This window comes from Ranitomeya imitator, chromosome 2, assembly GCF_032444005.1.
Source record: "Ranitomeya imitator isolate aRanImi1 chromosome 2, aRanImi1.pri, whole genome shotgun sequence".
In the NCBI taxonomy this organism is placed as follows: domain Eukaryota; kingdom Metazoa; phylum Chordata; class Amphibia; order Anura; family Dendrobatidae; genus Ranitomeya; species Ranitomeya imitator.
In genome coordinates this window covers 538,437,720-538,459,893 of record NC_091283.1, presented here as the reverse complement: position 1 = coordinate 538,459,893, position 22,174 = coordinate 538,437,720, and the positions used below count along the sequence as shown (strand labels likewise).

The 22,174-nt window shown below is 42.3% G+C and overlaps 1 protein-coding gene across 2 annotated transcripts in view; it reads left to right on the top strand.

Moving 5' to 3' along the window:
• BRCA1 (BRCA1 DNA repair associated) overlaps positions 1-22,174 on the top strand; it is a 227,260-nt gene that overhangs the window by 52,037 nt on the left and 153,049 nt on the right. For both annotated transcript variants that reach the window (XM_069751885.1, XM_069751886.1), the window contains exons 3-6: positions 2,454-2,507; positions 2,762-2,842; positions 12,062-12,150; positions 18,206-18,363. In XM_069751885.1, coding sequence (XP_069607986.1) covers positions 2,454-2,507; positions 2,762-2,842; positions 12,062-12,150; positions 18,206-18,363 — 382 coding nt within the window. The remainder of the gene's footprint in view (positions 1-2,453; positions 2,508-2,761; positions 2,843-12,061; positions 12,151-18,205; positions 18,364-22,174) is intronic.

The window sequence follows — 22,174 nt, the reverse complement described above, 5'->3', positions numbered from 1 at the left end:
ACTGCAAAACTGCCGTATTGAAGAATATAGCTAAATCATATTCTCCTATGAGTCAAACCTGTGGCTGGGCTTCACAGGTGTCCTGACATGGCAGGAGCCCCTTTCAGTAGGCTCTCTACTGCCATAGCAATCCATAAGCAACCCATGATTGTTTTCAGTAGGGAAAGTCGTAGGGCGCGCAGAACATTGCACCACCTGAATTACACGCTATCAATGCTGTTGTCCAGATATGGTGCGGACTCGATTCCTGAGCCTGTTCCATACACAGACACCTAACGTGCAATGTACCACTAGGTCCTATGTCGGGAAGGGCTTAATAAACCTTGCCACATGTCTCTGTATATAAAGCCAAACCTAATCTCCATTTGTAGAAAGCTGTTTTCAGAGTTTTTGCCCTTAACAATTGCCAAAATGTTAGTCACAATATATTTCTCTTTTTGTTCCCAATTACTCATATTTTATGATCCTGAGGAAGTCACGGGATCTCTTGTTGGGACCCCGGGGTCTCTAATAAACACTTCAGTTCTTCTCCGCTATTTCTTCCTCGGACAGCTTTGTGTTGAGTTGTAAGAAGATGAAATGTTTCCTTGAGGCTGTTTTGCAGCTAAACTCCTCCCGGCCATTGTGTACTTTTCCTCCATTTGGTTCAGTACTTTCTAGTGGTCCGGATTTCATCCCCTAGTGATGCTGCTGTTCTGGTAATTAGCTTCCTCCTGATTCTGCTCGGTGGTCCCATCTCTTCGATATTCCGTCTCTGTTCTCCATGCAGCCGTCCTGGCCACTGGAGCTTGTGTAAGAGACAAATAGCGTTCCAGTACAATCTCCCAGGAACATATATTGATGAAATGGCATTTACTTATGAGATGTTTCCCGGAGCCAACATTTTGTCAGAAAGCCGGCAAGAGATTATTTTGTGTGCCTATTTCTCAGATGTTATCAAAGGTGGCCATGTAAAAAGAAAGGTTTCCGAGGGATGATTGATTTCTGAAAGTTAAATAGACTTGTTTTCCTCATATTGCTTCAGAATAGACAACGGATGTCAGAGCTCGGTAGAGGCAGCGGTCGCAGTCTTGTAACTTATCAGTCTAATATCCCAACTCGCATTTTATTCAGCCAAAATTTAATTAAATTTGAGCAGAATGATTCGGGGGACATTACAGGCCTCATTGACTTCAGTTTAAATGGGCATGTCGGCTACACAAATCACAAGCAGGGCATTTTAGTTATTCTTTGCAATAGAATTTATACATTGGATATTGACCCTTTTCACTTGAAGGCTGTTTTTTTGAGATCTTGAGGCTTTGGATTTAAATAAAACTAAATAAAAAAAAGCAATGGGTGCTCTTTAAACCACTTATGTTATGAATAGGTGACTGTTATGGACTGAAAGTAAATCTTACCTTGTAAAAGAGCCCTTAGGGCAGTGGTTCCCAACCTCTTTTTACCCGGAGAGCCACATTGCGCTTTGAGAGATGGTTGCAAGTCACCATCTGTGCAAAGAAATTATTAAAGCCATGTAGAGACCAATCACGGATATCTAGTCATTACCTAACTATCACTAATGGTTTTAGAGTCTGGGTTCTCCAGGTTAATGTGGGTTGTTTGACGTGTTCTGTGTGCAGCTCAGTCTGATTGTCCACATAGTGTCACCAGAGCCTCATTGGATCTGGGTGAATAGACACAAACCAATATTACATCATTCTAAAATTTTGATTACATTTCAAAGCGACACATTGTAGTTGTCGAGACCCTGATTCCAGTGATCGATCACTTGCTTAGCTGTTTACTGCAGATTTGATAAATGATCTGCTGCAGATCTACCAGTTCTCTTAATGATGATCTCTGTATAACCTCAGCCACACTACCAATTGACAGCTTTTTGTGGACACTGTGCATAGGCTGAAAGCTGCCAACCAGTGGTAGAGGGAGGAGTTATGCAGAGGTCATGAATATGGAGGTCTACATTGCCTAGGTTTACTAGTCTTCTAGTGATAAAATAACAGTTTTATCAGCAGGATATTATCAAACTACAGCAAGCAGCCAAGTAAGTGACACATTGCTGGAATCCGATTTTTTGCCTCTATTATGCCGATCTGGGATGGTTAGTAGTACAAACTTGGTGACAGATTCCCTTTAAATAAATGAAAATGCTAATCTCTTTAAAACATGTTTTCATGTTAAAAAAAAAAAAAATTACCTTATTGGATTTGGGAAGATGGAGACTGAAAAAAACAAAGTACGGTATATATTTGATTGGAAACCCCCTTTTAAAAATGTCTTAAACTCCCAAAAAACAAAATGAAAAGCTTTAGTCCTGGACTCTTCTTTATGTATTAGTTTTTTGCACAATGCTAAAACACAACATTTCTTCCCTGGATTTACACCTTCTAGTTGTCTTGTCCATTTGGGTCAATCCTTTTTAACCAAGAAAAAAATGTTTTCTTTTTCAACAGCTTGGATCTAATGAAGGAGCCTGTAGCCACCAGATGTGATCATATATTTTGCAGGTATGGCACATGTAAACTCTTGCCCTGTGAATTGCCATTTATAGCACAGTTTCATTTCTTGGGTTGCTTGTCATAATTCAGGTGTGTTCACGTCTGGCCCACCTTCCTTGTCTCAATGGAATGTCTTAGTGGAAAATAAAAACCCCAAAGTGCCCAGACTTGTCAGAATATATCATTATAATATAAATTCTAGTTAATTTGTGTAGAGCATCTGCTGAAATAACTTCTTGTAACGTTTGATTCTCCACTTCCAGGTTTTGCATGCTGGAACTTCTCCGCAAGAAGAAGAAAGGCCGGGCCCATTGTCCTATGTGCAAGAAAGAAGTTACTAAAAGGTAAATTGTTACGAACTTCTAATCAACGTGTGTAAGTCCTATTTGTGTCTGTAAGTCTAGGGATACATTACACTTATGGCCACGGTCAGGCGCTTACACTTAGGAGGTATGCGCCCATTGGTGGCCACAGTCAGGATGGATGCCTGTCCACAATATAGACTGCCTGTAGAAAAAAGACAAAACAAACACTTATTTTGTAGTGGCCTTCTGTATTGTAAAAAATGGTCTGCTGCACCTTTTTAGGCTGGGTTCAAACTGCATCTGTGCACAGTGTCCGACCCATACGATTAGGAGGTATACATCTAATGGCCACAGTCGGGATGGATGCTGATGAAACGTATACCGCATGGAATACACATCTTTGCAAAGTTCCTCTCTTTCGGAAAGCACAAACTGCTGTGCTTTACTATACAGTTAAACAAATGGTAAGGAGGCGCTTACCTGCCAGAGGGAGGATTGAACACATTTTCATTGTCTGTCTGGGGAATGGTTGCCTATGGTGCCATTACAGTGTGTGTGTGTATATACAGGTCCTTCTCAAAAAATTAGCATATAGTGTTAAATTTCATTATTTACCATAATGTAATGATTACAATTAAACTTTCATATATTATAGATTCATTATCCACCAACTGAAATTTGTCAGGTCTTTTATTGTTTTAATACTGATGATTTTGGCATACAACTTCTGATAACCCAAAAAACCTGTCTCAATAAATTAGCATATTTCACCCATCCAATCAAATAAAAGTGTTTTTTCATAACAAACAAAAAAACCATCAAATAATAATGTTCAGTTATGCACTCAATACTTGGTCGGGAATCCTTTGGCAGAAATGACTGCTTCAATGCGGCGTGGCATGGAGGCAATCAGCCTGTGACACTGCTGAGATGTTATGGAGGCCCAGGATGCTTCAATAGCGGCCTTAAGCTCATCCAGAGTGTTGGGTCTTGCGTCTCTCAACTTTCTCTTCACAGTATCCCACAGATTCTCTATGGGGTTCAGGTCAGGAGAGTTGGCAGGCCAATTGAGCACAGTAATACCATGGTCAGTAAACCATTTACCAGTGGTTTTGGCACTGTGAGCAGGTGCCAGGTCGTGCTGAAAAATGAAATCTTCATCTCCATAAAGCATTTCAGCCGATGGAAGCATGAAGTGCTCCAAAATCTCCTGATAGCTAGCTGCATTGACCCTGCCATTGATGAAACACAGTGGACCAACACCAGCAGCTGACATGGCACCCCACACCATCACTGACTGTGGGTACTTGACACTGGACTTCAGGCATTTTGGCATTTCCTTCTCCCCAGTCTTCCTCCAGACTCTGGCACCTTGATTTCCGAATGACATGCAAAATTTGCTTTCATCAGAAAAAAGTACTTGGGACCACTTAGCAACAGTCCAGTGCTGCTTCTCTGTAGCCCAGGTCAGGCGCCTCTGCCGCTGTTTATGGTTCAAAAGCGGCTTTACCTGGGGAATGCGGCACCTGTAGCCCATTTCCTGCACACGCCTGTGCACGGTGGCTCTGGATGTTTCCACACCAGACTCAGTCCACTGCTTCCTCAGGTTCCCCAAGGTCTGGAATCGGTCCTTCTCCACAATCTTCCTCAGGGTCCGGTCTCCTCTTCTCGTTGTACAGCGTTTTCTGCCACATTGTTTCCTTCCAACAGACTTACCATTGAGGTGCCTTGATACAGCACTCTGGGAACAGCCTATTTGTTGAGAAATTTCTTTCTGGGTCTTACCCTCTTGCTTGAGGGTGTCAATGATGGCCTTCTTGACATCTGTCAGGTCGCTAGTCTTACCCATGATGGGGGTTTTGAGTAATGAACCAGGCAGGGAGTTTATAAAAGCCTCAGGTATCTTTTGCATGTGTTTAGAGTTAATTAGTTGATTCAGAAGATTAGGGTAATAGGTCGTTTAGAGAACCTTTTCTTGATATGCTAATTTATTGAGACAGGTTTTATTGGGTTATCAGGAGTTGTATGCCAAAATCATCAGTATTAAAACAATAAAAGACCTGACAAATTTCAGTTGGTGGATAATGAATCTATAATATATGAAAGTTTAATTGTAATCATTACATTATGGTAAATAATGAAATTTAACACTATATGCTAATTTTTTGAGAAGGACCTGTATAGTGGCTTGTGAAATTATGCCACCCTTTTTTGGCATTTTTCGTGTTTTGCTACCTCACAACCTGGGATTTCACTTTTTTTCCGTTTTTTGTTGTTGTTTTTGAGAGTTTGCATTAGTTCATGCCTACAACTGTGAACATTTGTGTTTTTTTTTTTTTTTTTTTTTTCGTGGTGAAGCAAACATGTAGGACAAAATTACAGAATAACTATTCAACCCCTAAATCAGTACTTTGTAGAGCCTCCTTTTGCTGTAATTCCAGCTGCAATTTGCTTTGGATAAGTCTCTGAGCTTTCCACTTCTGGCCTTTGAGATTTTTGCTCATTCCTCAAGACAAAACTGCTGCAGCTCGTTCAAGTTAGATGATTTCCTCTGGTGAACAGCAATCTTCAAGTCTGGCCACAGATTCTCAAGTGGGTCAAGGCTTTGACATCTACAGGTTTCCCGTTTGACGACTTGAGTGCTGCTTTAGTTCATTGTCTTGTTGGAAGTTGAACCTCCATCCCAGTCTCAACTCGCTGACAGACTGAAGCAGATTTTGCTCAATAAAATACCTGTATTTTGCACCATCCATCTTCTCCTCGACTTGGACCATTTTCTCTGTCCTTACTGCCTAAAAACATCCTTGGTTTAATGAGCTGTGTTGGTTTGGCCCCAGACAGAGCGTTTACCTTGGTAGCCAAAAAGTTCAATTTTGGTCTACTCTGACCACAGCACCTTTCTCCATAATTTTGGGGAGGTACCCACATGTCTTTTGGGAAACTCAAAGCAAGCCTTACGTTTTTATGAATGGCAGTACGTTTTTTGAGTGTATGCAAATGGCAGAACACCTGTATAGCGTGTACGGCTTATTGTGGTTCTATAGACAGATACTCCAGCCTCTGCTTGGGAACTCTGCTGCTCCTTCAGGGTTACCTTTGGTCTCTGTGCTGCCTCTCTGATTAATGCTCTCCATGCTCAAGCTCAGAGTTTTGGTGGGGTGCCCTCTCTTGGCAGGCTTGTTGTTGTACCAAGTTCTTGTCATTATGATGGTGCTCTGGGGGATCATCCGAGATTTGGATATTTTTTTTGTAACCCAACTCGGACTTGTAGTTTTCAACGACTTTGTTCCTGACTTGTTTGAAGATCTCCTTGGTCTTCATGGTGTTGTTTGGTTAGTGGTGCCTCTTGCTATATGGTGTTGCAGCCTCTATTGCCTTTCAGAGAAGGTGTGTTTATATACTGACAGACCATGTCACACTTAGATTGCACACAGGTGGACTTCCGTTTACTAAGCATGTGAATTATGAAGGGAATTGATTGCACCAGAAATTTTTAGGGGCTTCATCGCAGAAGGGGTGAGTCTTTATGCACATGCCAATTTTTAGTTGTTGAATTTAATTTATGCCTATATTTTTCTAACCTCACCAACTTAAACTATTTAGACATATATAGGGACATAGACGCCATGTGCACCAAACCTTTTATAGTTATGCAGTATGCAAATGGAGGACGGAAGAACACGCCTTGTTAAAGGGGTCATCTGAACTGGTGGTGAAGGTCTGCAGTCACTCTATATGAATGCAGACTTCTGAATACTTACAGCCAAATTTCGACAAGATGTGCTTGACTTCGTTCAATTAACTTGTGTTAAGCGATACCGAGCATGTCTAGTTGGCATGTGGCCACATGTATGCAAATTACATACTTGCTCTCATATGACTGCCCTCTCTCACCGGTAACACTAGAGAATCCTCACAGTGTGTAGTGTGCACGCAGTAAAGATTGACGTCTGCAGTCACTTTCTGCAGACTTTCATCAGAAGACTGTATAACCCTCTTAAAGGGGAAAAACACCAGACACATACTATGTGTATATCATAGATTGTGTGCATTTAGCCTTAGTCCTACATGCAGTTTGCCACTGGAGCAAAAAAAAAAATCTAGCAAATACTATATCTTGAGTCTCTTCTCTACTAAATAATCCTAAATAATCAACCAGTCATACGGGTTATTATTATTATTTAAAATGATAAAGGATAGCGGCGCTGTTACGTGTGGAAAAAATGGACTGCAGCAGGTGAAAACCCTATATCACCAATAGGGTAAACGACTAAAAAAATAAATAAAAATATATACACACTAGGTGAATACACACCCGCGCTACGTCCTACGTTGCTACCAAGAAATAACACTACTGTTGTAAAAAATAATTACCTGCTTGATTGAATGCGGTGAGTAATTTTGATGGTGGCGCAGGTCAAATTAAAAAGATGATGCGGATATATTTACTAAAAGAGAAAAGTGAGGATATTTAAGTGGATGTTAGAATAATTTATGTTAAAATATACACATTGATGGTGTTGGTGTTTGAACAAGAACTACGATGCTCGTACTCGCAGTGTCTACTGAATAAAATAGTGCACTCAGGAAAGCAGCTTAAAAAGAAAAAGTAACCTATATGTCACCATTGATTGATAGCACAGTCTCTCACAGTTATACAATAATCAATGTTAGATACCTGTTCCTATTGCGTTTTAGTGCAAAGTCCACAGGTCATATGCTTCTTATATGCCTGTATGGTATAGCTCAGAAGAGTCAGAGATCTCAGACAGCGCTGAGGTAGTAGGTAATAAAGCGGTAACGTATCAAAACAAAGATCCTTAGCTGGCGAGTTCCTGCTGTTTTCTTACGGTGTTATGCGTAGGATATCTTCTGCGCATGCGTCTCGGCCGATGACAGGCGTGCGCGTTACTCCAGGAGTCTTCACAGGAAGTTGAGAAGGACCTTCAGAAAAGACCTTTGGTATCCAGGTAACCGAATCACGTGATAGTCAATCATCTGACGCTTCTCTCAGAAGGTACGGAGCGTGGTGGGAACCTTGAAAAATGAGGCAAAGTCTTCAGCGGAGATAAGTGGGGAGGGAGGAGGTGCTGGGGGACGGAGGAGAGAATTGAAGGTGTTGAATAACTGTTTAGGGTTGTGAGACAGAGAGGAGATGAGAAGTAGGTTTGTTTAGCTGTGGCGATTGTGGTCTTGAAAGTAGTGAGGGACTGTTTGAATGCGATGAAGTGCTTTTGTCCTATCCTATACGGGGGACAGAGAGAGCGAAACATCGCAACTGTGAGACCCTTATGTGAAGCCAAAAACAGTAAGGGACTACACCACCGCAGCGCAAGGGAAGGCTACTGATTTCCACCTGGACAAGGGAACTCTGGACTTGCCTCCAAACCGGCCGGACTCTGCCTACCTTGTTATCTGGTACCCTGGACTGTGGATGCTGAAGTCTTCAGTAAAGATAGAGACTACAACCTTGTGTCCTCGTTCTTCACTGCACCATTCACCATACCACCATCTACACACCGGGAAGCCCTGGGGACATACTTCACCTGTGGGAAGGTATACCATCTAGCTGCCATAACATCACCCCCACGGACCCCTTAAAGCAGCGTCGGTCACCCTGACCGAATACCACAGGTGGCGTCACAAACATAAACTTTATCCCTTTAAAGACTTTTCCCTTTTATACGGATGTCCCAGAGCCACGGACCGGGTCAGCCACCGTGACATCCCCCTGTGAACCGAAGGACCCGGTACAGAGTTCCCCCTTGGCCCATGGGGGTGGGGGGCGATCCAACTTGGCGTCATGAACAGGATCTACTAAAGCCTGAAAATCGGGTCATGTGCGCCTAAAAACTGTGCCAGAATTGTTCCTGAACTGTGATTTATTGAAAGACTGTGTATTGCAAAAGACTTCCAAAATTGCCGCCAAAACCGCCGCCATAACAGCGCCACGAGGAGCGCCGGAGAAGAAGGGCATACCATCATGGGAGGAGACTACCAAAGTGGTGCGAACAGTGCTGAGCGCCCCCTACGAATGCTATTACTCAATGAGGATCTGCCAAGGAGGTCTACCTCCTGATTTGCAATGGTGGGAACAAGGAGAAGAATCCCCGCCCCCCAAGAGATGGAGGAGCAGCGTGCATGTGTGACCACAGATCTGGAGGAAGAGATGGCGACCAGCGTGTACCTGAATGACGGCGAAGTGACCCGGGACTATCCCAAGCCACCGGAGGAGGACCCGAACTGAACGCTGCTGGAGGATCCAGACTTCCTGGAGCCGCCAACTCCTGAACACAAAGCTGACCACAGTGAAGAAATGGAAGTTGGCCCTGTGCAGGAAGATCGCACTGGAAGAGTCGCAGTCCGGGCAGCAGCTGACTCCAGCATCCTCAGCTGCGGAGCAGACCGGCATCGGTGGAACCACATCAGACGCAGGTACAGAAAGCGACCCTGCCCTGGTGACCGATCCCGCTCCAGTGACCGCTCTTCCCCCAGTCACTAACCTCGCTCCAGCGACTATTACCACTGACGACGAGACGCTGACAGGCCCGCTCCCAACACCCATAGGCACACCGCTGAAGGTGAGCCCTGAGGAGGTGGTTTTCCAATGGGACAATCTGAGAGCAGAACCAATCAGGTCCCCTGGGGAGACCCAACCAGAGGGGTCCCATATTAAAGCCCTCACCTGGGAAGAATATGACCGACATCTGGTACTAAAACGGAAGGAGGATAAAGGGAGTGAGGCCCAACGCAAAGTGCAGACCTATAACACCCATCGATGTGACAACGGCCCAGCCAGATGGGGTGTAGTAGTGGCCTTCTACCCTAAAATGGGTTGGTGTTTCATTCAGGAATCCGGGCTACCGACGAAGGTCTATGTCACCCGCTGTGATGTGGAATCATGTCTCCATGAGTGACATCCTGCACGGGATCTATGCGGAGGGGATCATGTGACCTATAACCATCACCGGGATGAAAAAGGTTGGTGCGCTCGGAATGTTAGGAAATGCGCACCCACCACAACACCATCTAGTGTCAAAGTTGATACCACCACTATTTTTCCAGTTACAGAGCCTGCAACTCCTCAAACCAACACTACTACTACTGTGTGCATAATCACCACTGCTGAGACAGCTGCTGTGGCAACTGCAATGGCTGACATACGTACTCAAGCCACATAAACTTTGATTGCAGCCAATGACTTGACCATACATGAGAGGCAAACCCATGACGTTGATATAGCATCAGATGACGATCTGGATACAAATCCTTCTGGGCCAGGACGCGTTTGATACCGGCTGGTACCTTGGCTAATGCTATAAAAGAAAATTTGAAAAATGACTGTATATAGTCCACTGTTAAACTCTTTGCTGCTAAAGTTTATTGAACCCGGCCAGGGTTATTCCTTAAAGGGGTCCTCAGTTTTTAAGAGGATCCTATGTTTGCGCAAGTTGCCTTAAAGAACTGGGAATCATGGACTATGCATGGTCAAGACTTTGCTGTAAATAGTTCGCACCTTCTTAGAGGTGCTTCCTACTGGTTTTACAAAAGAAGCTTTTAAAGAGACTGCTTCTAAAGAGACTTTCTAATGTTGCTAGAAAGTGTTTTGTTTTCCAGAGACCTGAAGAAAAACCCGTTTGGCGCGGCAGGATTCCGGGTCTGGATTACACGCCTTGTAGCCCGCCCAAGGCCAATGTTGAGGGTTAATGACGGGTCCCTCGCATCGTTGCTGCTGTTCTAAAGTTTTGATTGACTTGAATATTAATGTGATTGATACTTTGCACTTCCTCATTAAAAGAGATTTGAATATTGTTGGAACCCTTAAAGGGAATGTTTAATCGTTGCACTTTGCTAGAATATATTAAAGAGCTAATATAGTTAATAGTGCTGAAAGCTGAAATTTGAATTTAGTTAGAATGGTGTTTCAATATAGCCAATAGTGAGTACTGATATCCTGATGCACTTTTGATAAAATTAAGAGAATAAAGTAATCCGCGGGGGTTGGGCGAAAACTTAATATAGTATACCCGTGAGGGTCCTCACCTCCCATAAAGGGAAGCTTAGATATAGTATTAACTTGTTTTATAGCATTCCAAAAAATTGTATGTCTTCAGATTCTGAATTTTGTAATGAGGTTACAGGAGAGGTTATCTTCTAATGATTTCCATGAAGGCCATATTTGTGCAGGTGTCTCTGGACATTGTAATACTTTGTTGTACTGTTCAGTCTGCTAACTTTCTGAAGGTCTTTTACCTTGAAGTGGGAGTTCCGATTTGCCTCTCTAGTAGAGATGAGCGAGTGTGCTTGAGTCCCCGCAGCTGCATTTTTACCCACCGCAACACATGCGAGGATAACCAACAAACAGCCATGAAACATGCAGCCACTTGGACTTGGAACATATTATTCGAACACACCCAGGATGCTTGGACGATATCCAAGCACACTCGCTCATAACTATTCTTTACTACTCCGAGTCTTTCAGACCTTATATTGACCTCCACTGCTCCTGTTAACTGTCATTTCTTAATTACCGTACTAGTGATGAGTGAATATACTCGTTACTCGAGATTTCCCGAGCACGCTCAGGTGACCTCCGAGTATTTTTTAGTGTTCAGAGTTTTTTTGTCCTCACCTCAGCTGAATGATTTACATCTTTTAGCCAGCTTGATTACATGTGAGGGTTCTCTAGCAACCAGGCAACCCCCACATGTACTTATGCTGGCTAACAGATGTAAATCATTCAGCTGCGGCGATGAAAACTAAATCTCCGAGCACTAAAAAATACTCGGAGGTCACCCGAGCGTGCTCGAGAAATCTCGAGTAACGAGTATATTCGCTCATCACTATTAATTACATATCGAATTGAGGAAAGGGCAGCTTAAAAATGCTTTGCTATCTTCTTGTAGCCTTCTCCTGCTTTGTGGACTTCCTCCATTTTCATTTTCAGAGTACTAGGCAGCTACTTAGAAGACCCCATTGCTGCTGCTGGGAAATTTGCGTCTCCTGACCTTTCCTAACGATGATTCTGAACAAGCCATAACACATACAGGCTAATTAATGATTTTCCTAATAAATAGAAATGTGTAATTTAATAGTTTTGTCTACTTCGTCTCAACTATTCTGTTTGTGAACAAATATGATGTAGTTTTAGTTTAAATGTATGCAGAAACTTCTGAAGGGTTTAACTTCCATGCACCACTTGAAAAGAAAAATAAACTAAAATTTGTGTGTAAATAATATATAATTTTTGTTTTGCAGAAGTCTCCAGGATAGTCCAAGGTTCAAGCTTCTGGTTGATGGTCTCCTGAAAATTATAAATGCTTTTGAGCTGGACTCTGGGTATAAATGTAAGTTGAGATTTCTTAAGAATTTAATCCATGGATTAAAGAAAACCTATCATCAGGTTAGACTTGGCTAGTTGTTGCTCATATTTTATTCCAGCTGCTCCTCTGAGTGTTGCTTTTCATTTTTTTAATCATCCATATGGTTCCAGAGGTACTGTCCATTTTATTCAGTTGTAATTTTTATATATATATTTTTTTAGGGGGTTCACGGTATTCTCTTGGGGCGTGTCTTACGGGTTCCCTGGGGGCATGTTTTTAGGTTACCCTGCATAATTACTCTGTGAGCCCTGCCCCCACTGAAAGACTGTAAAAACTAGCAAAAATTAAAGACTCGTATCTCTGGAACCATATGGCGTATTTAAAAACAAAACAAAGAATAAGGGAAAAGCTGAATAATCAGGAGAGCAGTGTAAATAAAGCCTGGGTAAAAACTGATCATCTTGGTCCTGGTAGCTGGCCCTCTTCAAATACATGATGATGGATGGTTCAATAAGTCCTATGTTCACATCCCATTGTCTAAAGGTTATCTGCTTAGCTGATCTACCGTTGTTAAAAAGTGTTTGCCCCTTCCTGATTTCCTATTCTTTTGCATGTTTGTCACGCTTAAATGTTTCAGATTGTCAAAACACATTTAAGTATTAGACAAAGATAAAACAAGTAAACTCGAAAATGCAGTTTTTAAATGAACGTCTTTATTAAGGTAAAAAGAACTTTTGCACACAGGACCCTGTAGGTTTGGATTTATTTCCCCCACCCCCTCCCTCCATTAAGACATATAAGTTACCTGTGGTTTATCACATCTTTAGGAAGCTGATTTCAAATTCCCTAGCCATGCACTGGCCTGATTTGAGAACAGGTGTGGCAGTAATCAAGAAATCACTTAAATAGAATCTGCTTGACAAAGTGAAGTAGACCAAAAGATCCTCAAAAGCTGCATCCAAAGATATTCTGGAACAAATGAGAAGCAAAGTAATTTATCAGTCTGGAAAAGGTTAGAAAGCAATTTCTCAAGCTTTGGGAATCGAGTGAACCACAGTGAGAGCCATTATCCACGAATGGCATGAACATGGAACAGTGGCGAACCTTCCCAAAAGTGGGCGGCCTACCAGAATTACCCCAAAAGCGCAGCAAATACTCATCCAAGAGGTCACAAGACCCCACAACCACATCTAAAAAACTGCCGGCCTCACTTGCCTCAGTTTTGGTCTGTGTTTGTGACTTTACCATAAGAAAGAGACTTGGCAAAAATGGCCTGTGAGTTCCAAGACAAAAACCACTACTGAGCTTTAAGAACACAAAGGCTCGTCTCAGTTTTGCCAGAAAACATCTTGATGATCCCCAAGACTTTTGGGAGAATACTCTAGGAGTGACTAGAAAAAAAGTGGAACTTTTTGGAAGGTATATGTCTCATTGCATCTGGTGTAGAAGTATCACAGCATTTCAGAAAAGGAACATCATACCAACAGTAAAATATGATGTTGGTAGTGTGGTGGTCTGGGGCTGTTTTGCTTCTTCATGACTTGGAAGATGTGCTGTGGTAAATGGAACCATGAATTCTGCGTTCTACCTAAAAAAAATCTTGAAGTAGAATGTCTGACCATCTGTTCATCACCTCAAGCTGAAGTGCACTTTGGTTATGTAGCAGGACAATGATCCAAAACACACCAGAAAGTCCACCTCTGAATGGCTTAAGAAAAACAAAATCAAGACTTTGGAGTGGCCTACTCAAAGTCCTGACTTTAATCTGATTGAGATGCTGTGACATGACCTTAAAAAGGCGGTTCATTCTCTGAAACCTTGCAATGAGGCTGAATTACAACAATTCTGCAAACATGAGTGGGCCAAAATTCCTCCAGTGTTATAAAAGACTCATTGCCAGTTATCACAAACGCTTGATAGCAAAAGGTGGCCCAACCAGTTATTAGGTTTAGGGTGCAATCACCTTTTCACACAGAGCCCTGTAGGTTTGGATTTCGTTTTCTGTCAATAATAAAGATCTGCATTTAAAAACTGCATTTTGTGTTTACTTGTGCTATCTTTGTCTAATATTGAAATTTATTTGGTGATCTGGAACATTTAAAATATGACAAATATGCAAAAGGAATAGGACATCAGGAAAGGGGGATAATAATTTTTCACACACCTGTATATAGATCTCAAATCTTAATCTGTCCTCTCTTTTAAAGGCAACTTTGGGAAAAATGTGTTAAAATAGTCATGGTAGAAAGTGTTGTTACCCTTGAAGTTGTTCCAAAAAATAAAGTATGTCCCCTTCCGAAAATTATTGCAATTTCACATGTTTTGTTATACACATGTTTATTTCCCTTGTGTGCATTGTTATTGAAACAACAACAAAAAAACGGGAAAAAAGGCAACTTGGACATCATTTCACACAAAACCTCCCAAAACATAATTTCTCTCAAAGCCTCCCTCAACTTAATATTTGTTTGCACACCCTTTGGAATAAATTGCTGCAATCAATCACTAAGGCTACGTTCACATTAGCGTTTTGCGTGTTTGCGTCAGGCGACGCATGCGTCATGCTCCCCTATATTTAACATGGGGGACGCATGGACATGCGTTGTGCTGCGTTGTGCGACGCATGCGTTTTTTTTGCCGCAAGCGTCGGGCGCAGAAAACGCAACAAGTTGCATTTTTCTTGCGTCCAAATTTCAGCAAAAAACGACGCATGCGTCACGAAACGCAGCGTTTTTGCGTGCGTTTTGGTGCGTTTTTATTTGCGTTGTGCGTTGCGTCGCCGACGCAGCGGCGCACAACGCAAATGTGAACGTAGCCTTATAACCATCAACAAGCTTCTTACACCTCTGAACTGGAATTTTGGATCACTCTCATTTTGCAAACTATTCCAGGTCTCCCATATTTGAATGGGGCCTTCTCTCAACAGCAATTTTAAGATCTCTCCACAGGTGTGCAATGGGATTTAGATCCAGACTCATTGCTGGTCACTTTAGAACTCTCCAGGGCTTTGTTTCCATTTATTTCTGTGTGTTTCTAGAAGTATGTTTGGGGTCACTGTCCTGCTGGAAGACCCATGACCTGGGACACATTCAGCTTTCTGACACTGGGCGCTCTATTGCGATCCAAAATCTGTTGTCAGATTTTACGATACCTTGCTCACAGTCAATGCACCCAGTGCCAGAGCTAGCAAAACAACCCCAAAACTTGAACCTCCACCATATTTGCCTGTAGGTACTATGTTCTTTCCTTTTGTAGTCCTCATTCCATTTTCAGTAAACAGGAGAATGATGTGCTTTTAACAGAAAGCTCTATGTTGATCTCATCTGTCCATAAGACGCTTTCCCAGAAGGATTTTGGCAAACTGCAGTCTAGCTTTTTTTTTTGTCTGTGTCAGCAGTAGGGTCCTCCTGTGTCTCCTACCATAGCGTTTAATTTCATTCAAATGTTGATGGATAGTTCGCACTGACACTGATGCACCCTGTGCCTGCCGTACAGCTTGCATTTCTTTGGAACTTGATTGATTGCTGCTTATCCACCATCTGGACTATCCTGTGTTGCAACCTTTCATCAATTTTTCTCTGCAACCCATGGAACAGTAGCTAATCTCCCTGGACGTTGACGTTAAATTTCTTGATTATGTTGCACACCGTGGGCAAATTGTTTACCCACAATTTTGGAAAGGTGCCAACATTTTTGTCCTGCTCATTTTTGGGGTTTCGTGTGAAATTATATCCAAGTTTGTTTGTTTTGTTTTTTTATTTCTTTTTTTTTTTTTTTTTTTGTTCCAATGCACACAGGAAATAAACCTGTGTGTAGCAAAACATGTGTAATTGCACTAATTTTCTTGGAGAAACACTTCACTTTTTGGAACAATTTCAATGGTGCCAACACTTTCAGCCATGACTGTAATTGGCTTTTATTCTGGAAAAAAAACGTGATACTGTACTACTTGATTAAAAAAATGTTACAAAAAATCAAGAAGCTTAATAGTAGCTCATCCTGCTGGTTGATAGACTACCAATCTAAGGGTACTAGTATTTGCATTGCTAATCATTTGTCACTTGGTTTATACTGCTCGATCCAGTAGCAGCATTAATGCTAGTGATGAGCGCAAATGCTTGTTGCTCTGGAATGCCCCGAGTATCGTGGGTGGTCGAGTGATATGGTCAGGTACTGCAGGGATTGCCCGGGTTTTTCAGGCAATCCCCTCATGCTCTGTGGCTGCTGGGACTCGAACATTTCACTCGACCACCCGCGATACTCTGTGCATACCCGAGCACCCTCGGCTAACTTGAGTAATGAGCACTTGTGCTCATCACTAATAAATTTATTTCTTGTCTTTAGGGAGAGACCTGTCAGTCTAGCTGAGCGGGCAAGGAGAAAAATGGCTGACACATAACTATGTGACTAGTCATTTTGTTCCCGGTTGCATTTTACACAGTTTCTCACTTAAAAACCACAGTATTTCAGAGTTAAAGAGAACCAGTCAGCACCTTTTGCATGTTAAGGTAAAGACACTGCCATAATGACACTATTCTACAGATTAAGTTGATGCATTTAGTGAAGAAATCTGCATGGTGGTTGTTCTTTATTCAGCATTTGAAGTTTAGTTGTAATAAGACTTCGGTGCATAGGGGTAAGACCTCGATGGGTTGTGCTTGCACAGCTTGATCTCTATTTGGTCTTCAGTAAAATGGCGCAAGCGTGGCCACTGGCTCCATTGTACTGAAGACAGCTGGGAGGTCAATCTGCGCATGCGCCATCACTGGCGCTATTTTATTGAATACCGCCAGGAGATCCGTCTGTGCAAGCAGGAGGCCAGCGCTAACGTTCAAACAGGAGACAGATGCAGACACCAGAGGCAGGAGGAGGGGCTGGGGCAGGAGCCGCGGACCCTACCCAGAGCCCCGCCCCAATGCACCCAAAAGTATATTACACCCAAACATCAAATACAGATTAAAGAACAACCAGGATGAGGATTTTTCACTACAGGAATCTAATTTGTATAACAGCGCCATTATGGCCAGACCTTTTAATTCCAACATACAAAATCATGCTGACGGGTTCTCTTTAAACGTATTAGTTTGTGCTGCAGGAATCAGGCTGTGAATTACTTGACGGGTTCCCTTTTAATAGGATAGTCCCTTAATAGTTTAACTATAGTGAAAATCTGAAAGGAAAAATGACTATGGCTGGAAAAATACCTCAAGGATTCCATGAGATGGCATTAAAAAAAGCAAAAAAAAAAAAATAGTTGGCAATAAAGGAATATGCAAGCCAACATTCCATCCATTATAGCAGTTGTCTGGTCTGGTTATTACCACCTTTAGTACAATAAAGAAAGAACTGGTCAATAACAGGGATTGATCCTTGACACTGGAACATCTGTGCAGTGCTGGGCACTTCTAACTGTCCGGAGTTGTTCTTCATATCACAAAACATTGATCAATATAAGAAGAAAATCACATACAGTGGCAGAAATTGGAGGTCCAGTCATTTCACATTTTCGCTACAGTTGAATAGGTTGTTCCTGGCAGCAGTTTGTTATGAAATACCAGTCTCCTGTTTACTCACCGTCCACTGGCACAGCGCTGAGTCTTTGGCCAGTATTCGCTGAGGCGCCGATGTCATTTCGACAGTGTGGCTGCCAATCGGTGTGCTCAGCAACTTTCTCCGTGTAGACAGAGCGCACCCTTCAGAGCCTTTGAGCCCACCACTTGGCTGCTGTGCTGTTAGTGTGACTTCAGTGGCAGCCAATACTGGACCACCAGGAGCAGCTCCATAAAAATGTTATAAATATATATAAACAATCTGCAGCTGCGGACGATTGTTAAGAAATGGTAAAATTTTTGTAAACTAGGGATTGACCTATTAAAGGTAGCCTATCCCATAATTCAGAGACTGGCCCCGTATTATAAGGTAAACTAATGTTATAATTATAATACACACATAATTTGTGCGTATGATCCTAATATTTTGTGTTTATATAAACTGATGTATCTAGTTGGCATATTAACATTGAAGATTGAGGGTTTTTTCTCATGTAAAGTATTGTTTTGGATTTTTTTTCCCTACTTAGTTTTCCCAAGTCAAGATTATGCCAGTACGGTCACAACAAGCCGTAAAGAGTCACCAAAAAAGGATGACCAACCTGTGGTGCAGAGCACTGGGTACAGAAACCGAACCAAGAGAGTAGCAGCGCACGGAGGAAATTGTGAACGCCGCCTGTCCTTGCTGGTAATTAGACTGAATAAGTCCGTTAGAATCTCCGGGCTCGGACCATTTAGACCAGTGCTGTGCAGCAGAGTATGAAAACGTTCTGTTTTCAAAGAGTGTATCGCGTATCTCCAGGATAGATCACTGGTCTCCAACCTTTATTACTGTGAGAGCCACATTCAGCTCTGAGAAATGAGTCACATTTAGCGCCGCTTTCCTCCCCACATTAACTGATATAAAGAAAGTCATGCCTGCCCTATCAAAAGTAAATTAAGACCCTGTGCCCCTGCCTTTGTAGGCAGAAGACTTACATCTTGCACTGTCCACTCATTCAGTATTTTTACATCAAGCATACTTGCCACACTTTTGCACTTCTTGCTTCAAGCACCTCAGGGGCAGGGTCATTCTATAATTCTATCTCCAGCTTTCCATATTTATCCCCCCACCAAATAAATGAGTGTCGAGGGCTTCTCTTCTGTGCACGGTTGTTCAAAAAAAAAAAGTAACCATCTGTAGACCTGTTCTTCAGGCTAGACCTGTTACCAATGCACCAAGATGACAGCCATGAGCCACAAATCATGGTCACGCGAACCACAGGTGGCTGCCGAACCACAGGTTATGGGCTAGATGATAAACTATGATCTGTGGAGATCTGACCTCTGGGATCTTTGCTTACCCTTAGATCTAATGATCTGCTTTTCCTGTGTAAATGGTGTGGGTGTGTGCGTGCGTGGCCACCACGGGATTGAGGGCTATAGCCCTTTTATCAGTTCCATCGAATTGAATGGAGCCCTAGTTACACATTCTCAGACATCTCTGCTATCCGGACTAGTGGGACTCCCATCAAATACAGATTCATCACATAGTGTGAATAAAATAGGTAAAATTGAAGAATTTAAAGATGGCATATCAGTCACATAAAGCAGAATAATTCTAGACTGATTTTCTAGTACACAAACTTTCATGCAGGAAAAAAAACATGGTCCGAGCCGAATTTAAGCTTTTTTGGGTGTCATTATTATTATTTTTTATTTAAGGCATTTTGTTCTCAATGGGGAAAAGCTGAAAGTTTTGACACAATAGACTTTTTCAAGTTTCAATAATTTTCTTGTTACACTAAAACTGTTCTCTGTAATTGAAACCGCACAGATAACACGCATCAAATATACTACATCTGAACAAGCCCAGAGGCAGCTCACTTGGGACCACCTTAATTATTTTTTTTTTTTAACTGTTTTCTATAATATGAAACAGAAGTCTTATATGACTGATGGGAAAGTTTTATTTGAAAACCAAAAAGATAAGATGCCATCAGAGAGAGGGGAGACTGTAACTTTACACCTGGTAACTTGGCATCAGTGACAACGTAGAAATACTTCCAAAGCGTACCCGTGGAATAATGAGCGCACTATTCTAAAGCCACACTGTCTACATGTGAAGTAAAATAAGTCAGTATTGGGAGTATTCTCCAATGATCACCACTGAGAATTCAGTTTGGTGTATTCTTGGGCTAGACTTTGTGGGCGTCTTGTAGCATGTGCGCCCCCAGTATACCACCACTGTAACAAGTTATAAAAAATATAGCTAGTTCCCAGCTGCTCGTTGCGGGACCCTAGGGGAGAAACCTGACCCCATTGACCTGCATAACCCAGCATACAGCAGTTTTTGGCCACGTGACTGGTGTTGTGGTGAAAATTACCAAGTAGCTCCAGTCTTAGAATATTATGAATGAACATTTTAAAGGTGTCATTTGGCACCTATTACTTCCACATTATGGGAATAAATGAGCACCTGAAGTGATAACCCGGTCTCATGAGCGCCAGCGGGCATCATATACCTGTCATGTTAATTGCAGTAGATGCATGCACAATGCCTGGATTTCCTGTACTGTGCCTGTTTGGCTGGTGGCCTGCGGACATCCTCTGCTTATGGAAGTATGAGATGCTTTTCTTACATGGATTGTCTAGAAAACCTGCATTATTAAAATATGAGGGTCAGGTATGTATTACTGTAAATGTTTTTGTCTGATGCTGGTAGTCAATTGTAGGGCCTAACTCCTCATATAGATAATGTTATCTTGTGGCCTCTTCTAAGTTGCACAGAATGGATGGCTGTCCTAGCGAATATTGTTTGTGTACCCAGAATTTGTTCTATGTGCCATTGTTCTCATTTTAACCAATCCCTGTACGCCATGTAAGCGTTGCCTTAGTTAGTCTGATTTATTTTGATCTCCCTTTTGTTCTGCCCTTATCCATTACTCTACGACCTTTCTTTTCATCCTTGCAAAATTATTTTTGGAAAGCGATGTCCTCAGTTTTGAAGTTTGTAGTCTTTGTAAAAGTGACCTTTTTAAATTGCTTTTGCTTGCATTGGGCAAAATAGACTCCAGATACATCAGATTTTCAGTGGAATTTGGAGAATCGTGCCATTTTTGTTTTTAATGCGCTGTGCAATGCAAAAATTAAAGAGTGACTATAATTACGCAGATTTAATGTGGCTGACTAATAAGACATACTGGGAATTTCTACTTTATGTAAAGATCTGCACTTTGCAGAGCTACAAGTTTTAATTATGTAAACATTTGCATTAAATGGAACCTGTCACCCCTAAAATCGATTGTGAGGTAAGCTCACCGTCATCAGGGGCTTATCTACAGCATTCTGGTATGCTGTAGATAAGCCCCCAATGTAACCTGAAAGATAAGAAAAAGAGGTTAGATTATACTCACCCAGGGGAGGTCCCGCTGCGGTCCGGTCAAATGGGTGTCTCAGGTCCGCTCCGGCGCCTCCCATCTTCATTCCATGACGTCCTCTTCTGGTCTTCACTCCGCGGCTCCGGCGCAGGCGTACTTTGTCTGCCCTGTTGAGGGCGCAGGCGCCGGACCTCTCTGACCTCAACAGGGCAGCCAAAGTACGCCTGCGCCGGAGCCGCGGAGTGAAGACCAGAAGAGGACGTCATGGAATGAAGATAGGAGGTGCCGGAGCGGACCTGAGACACCCATTTGAGCAGACCGCAGCGGGACCGCCCCTGGGTGAGTATAATCTAACATCTTTTTCTCCTCTTTCAGGTAACATCGGCGGGTTATCTACAGCATTACAGAATGCTGTAGATAAGCCCCTGATGACGGTGAGCTTACCTCACCATCGATTTTGGGGGTGACAGGTTCCCTTTAAAGTGTACTGGACCTAAAATTCCTCCAAACCTCTGACATTCCATTGAAGATTTTTTTGACCATTGAGTGTCAGGATTCCCTTGTTCACTGGTTAAAAGGGGCACCGGGTAGTGTTCCAGGCACAAAACATGGTGATTCTTTGCAGACTTTAGATCTCTGGGAATAAATGCACTTTGAACTTAAAAAATAAACCTGAAAGTAAGGTTTTTCAGTGTTGAAATTTCCTGACGTCTATCGTCCTGAAGAGCAGAATTAGTAACCGGAACTTCTGCATATAGAATCCTGCCCTGAAGGATTAGATGTACAGTGTCATCAGCAGTCCCCGATTAACAGAACAATAAAGGACGTCACATTCTAAACTCTGGACCTCTGTGTTTTCACATTGAAATGTGCGAATTGCCTCTTCAGAGAAGAAATGTCACGCTGGTATGGGCAGTCGCTACAGTAGGTCCATAGAAACCGCTGTTGACTGGCGCATTGAATAGTTTCAAATGGGAGAACAACGGATGGCTAATGAATGGAATTCGTTTTCCATAAGCTTCAATGGCAAAAAACAAACAATAAACTGATCCCACTACAATTAGTTTTTTAAAAATGGATAAAAAGTTGTCTGCACAACTTTTTTGCCAACGGGTTGCTGCTGGATCCATTCTAATGGAT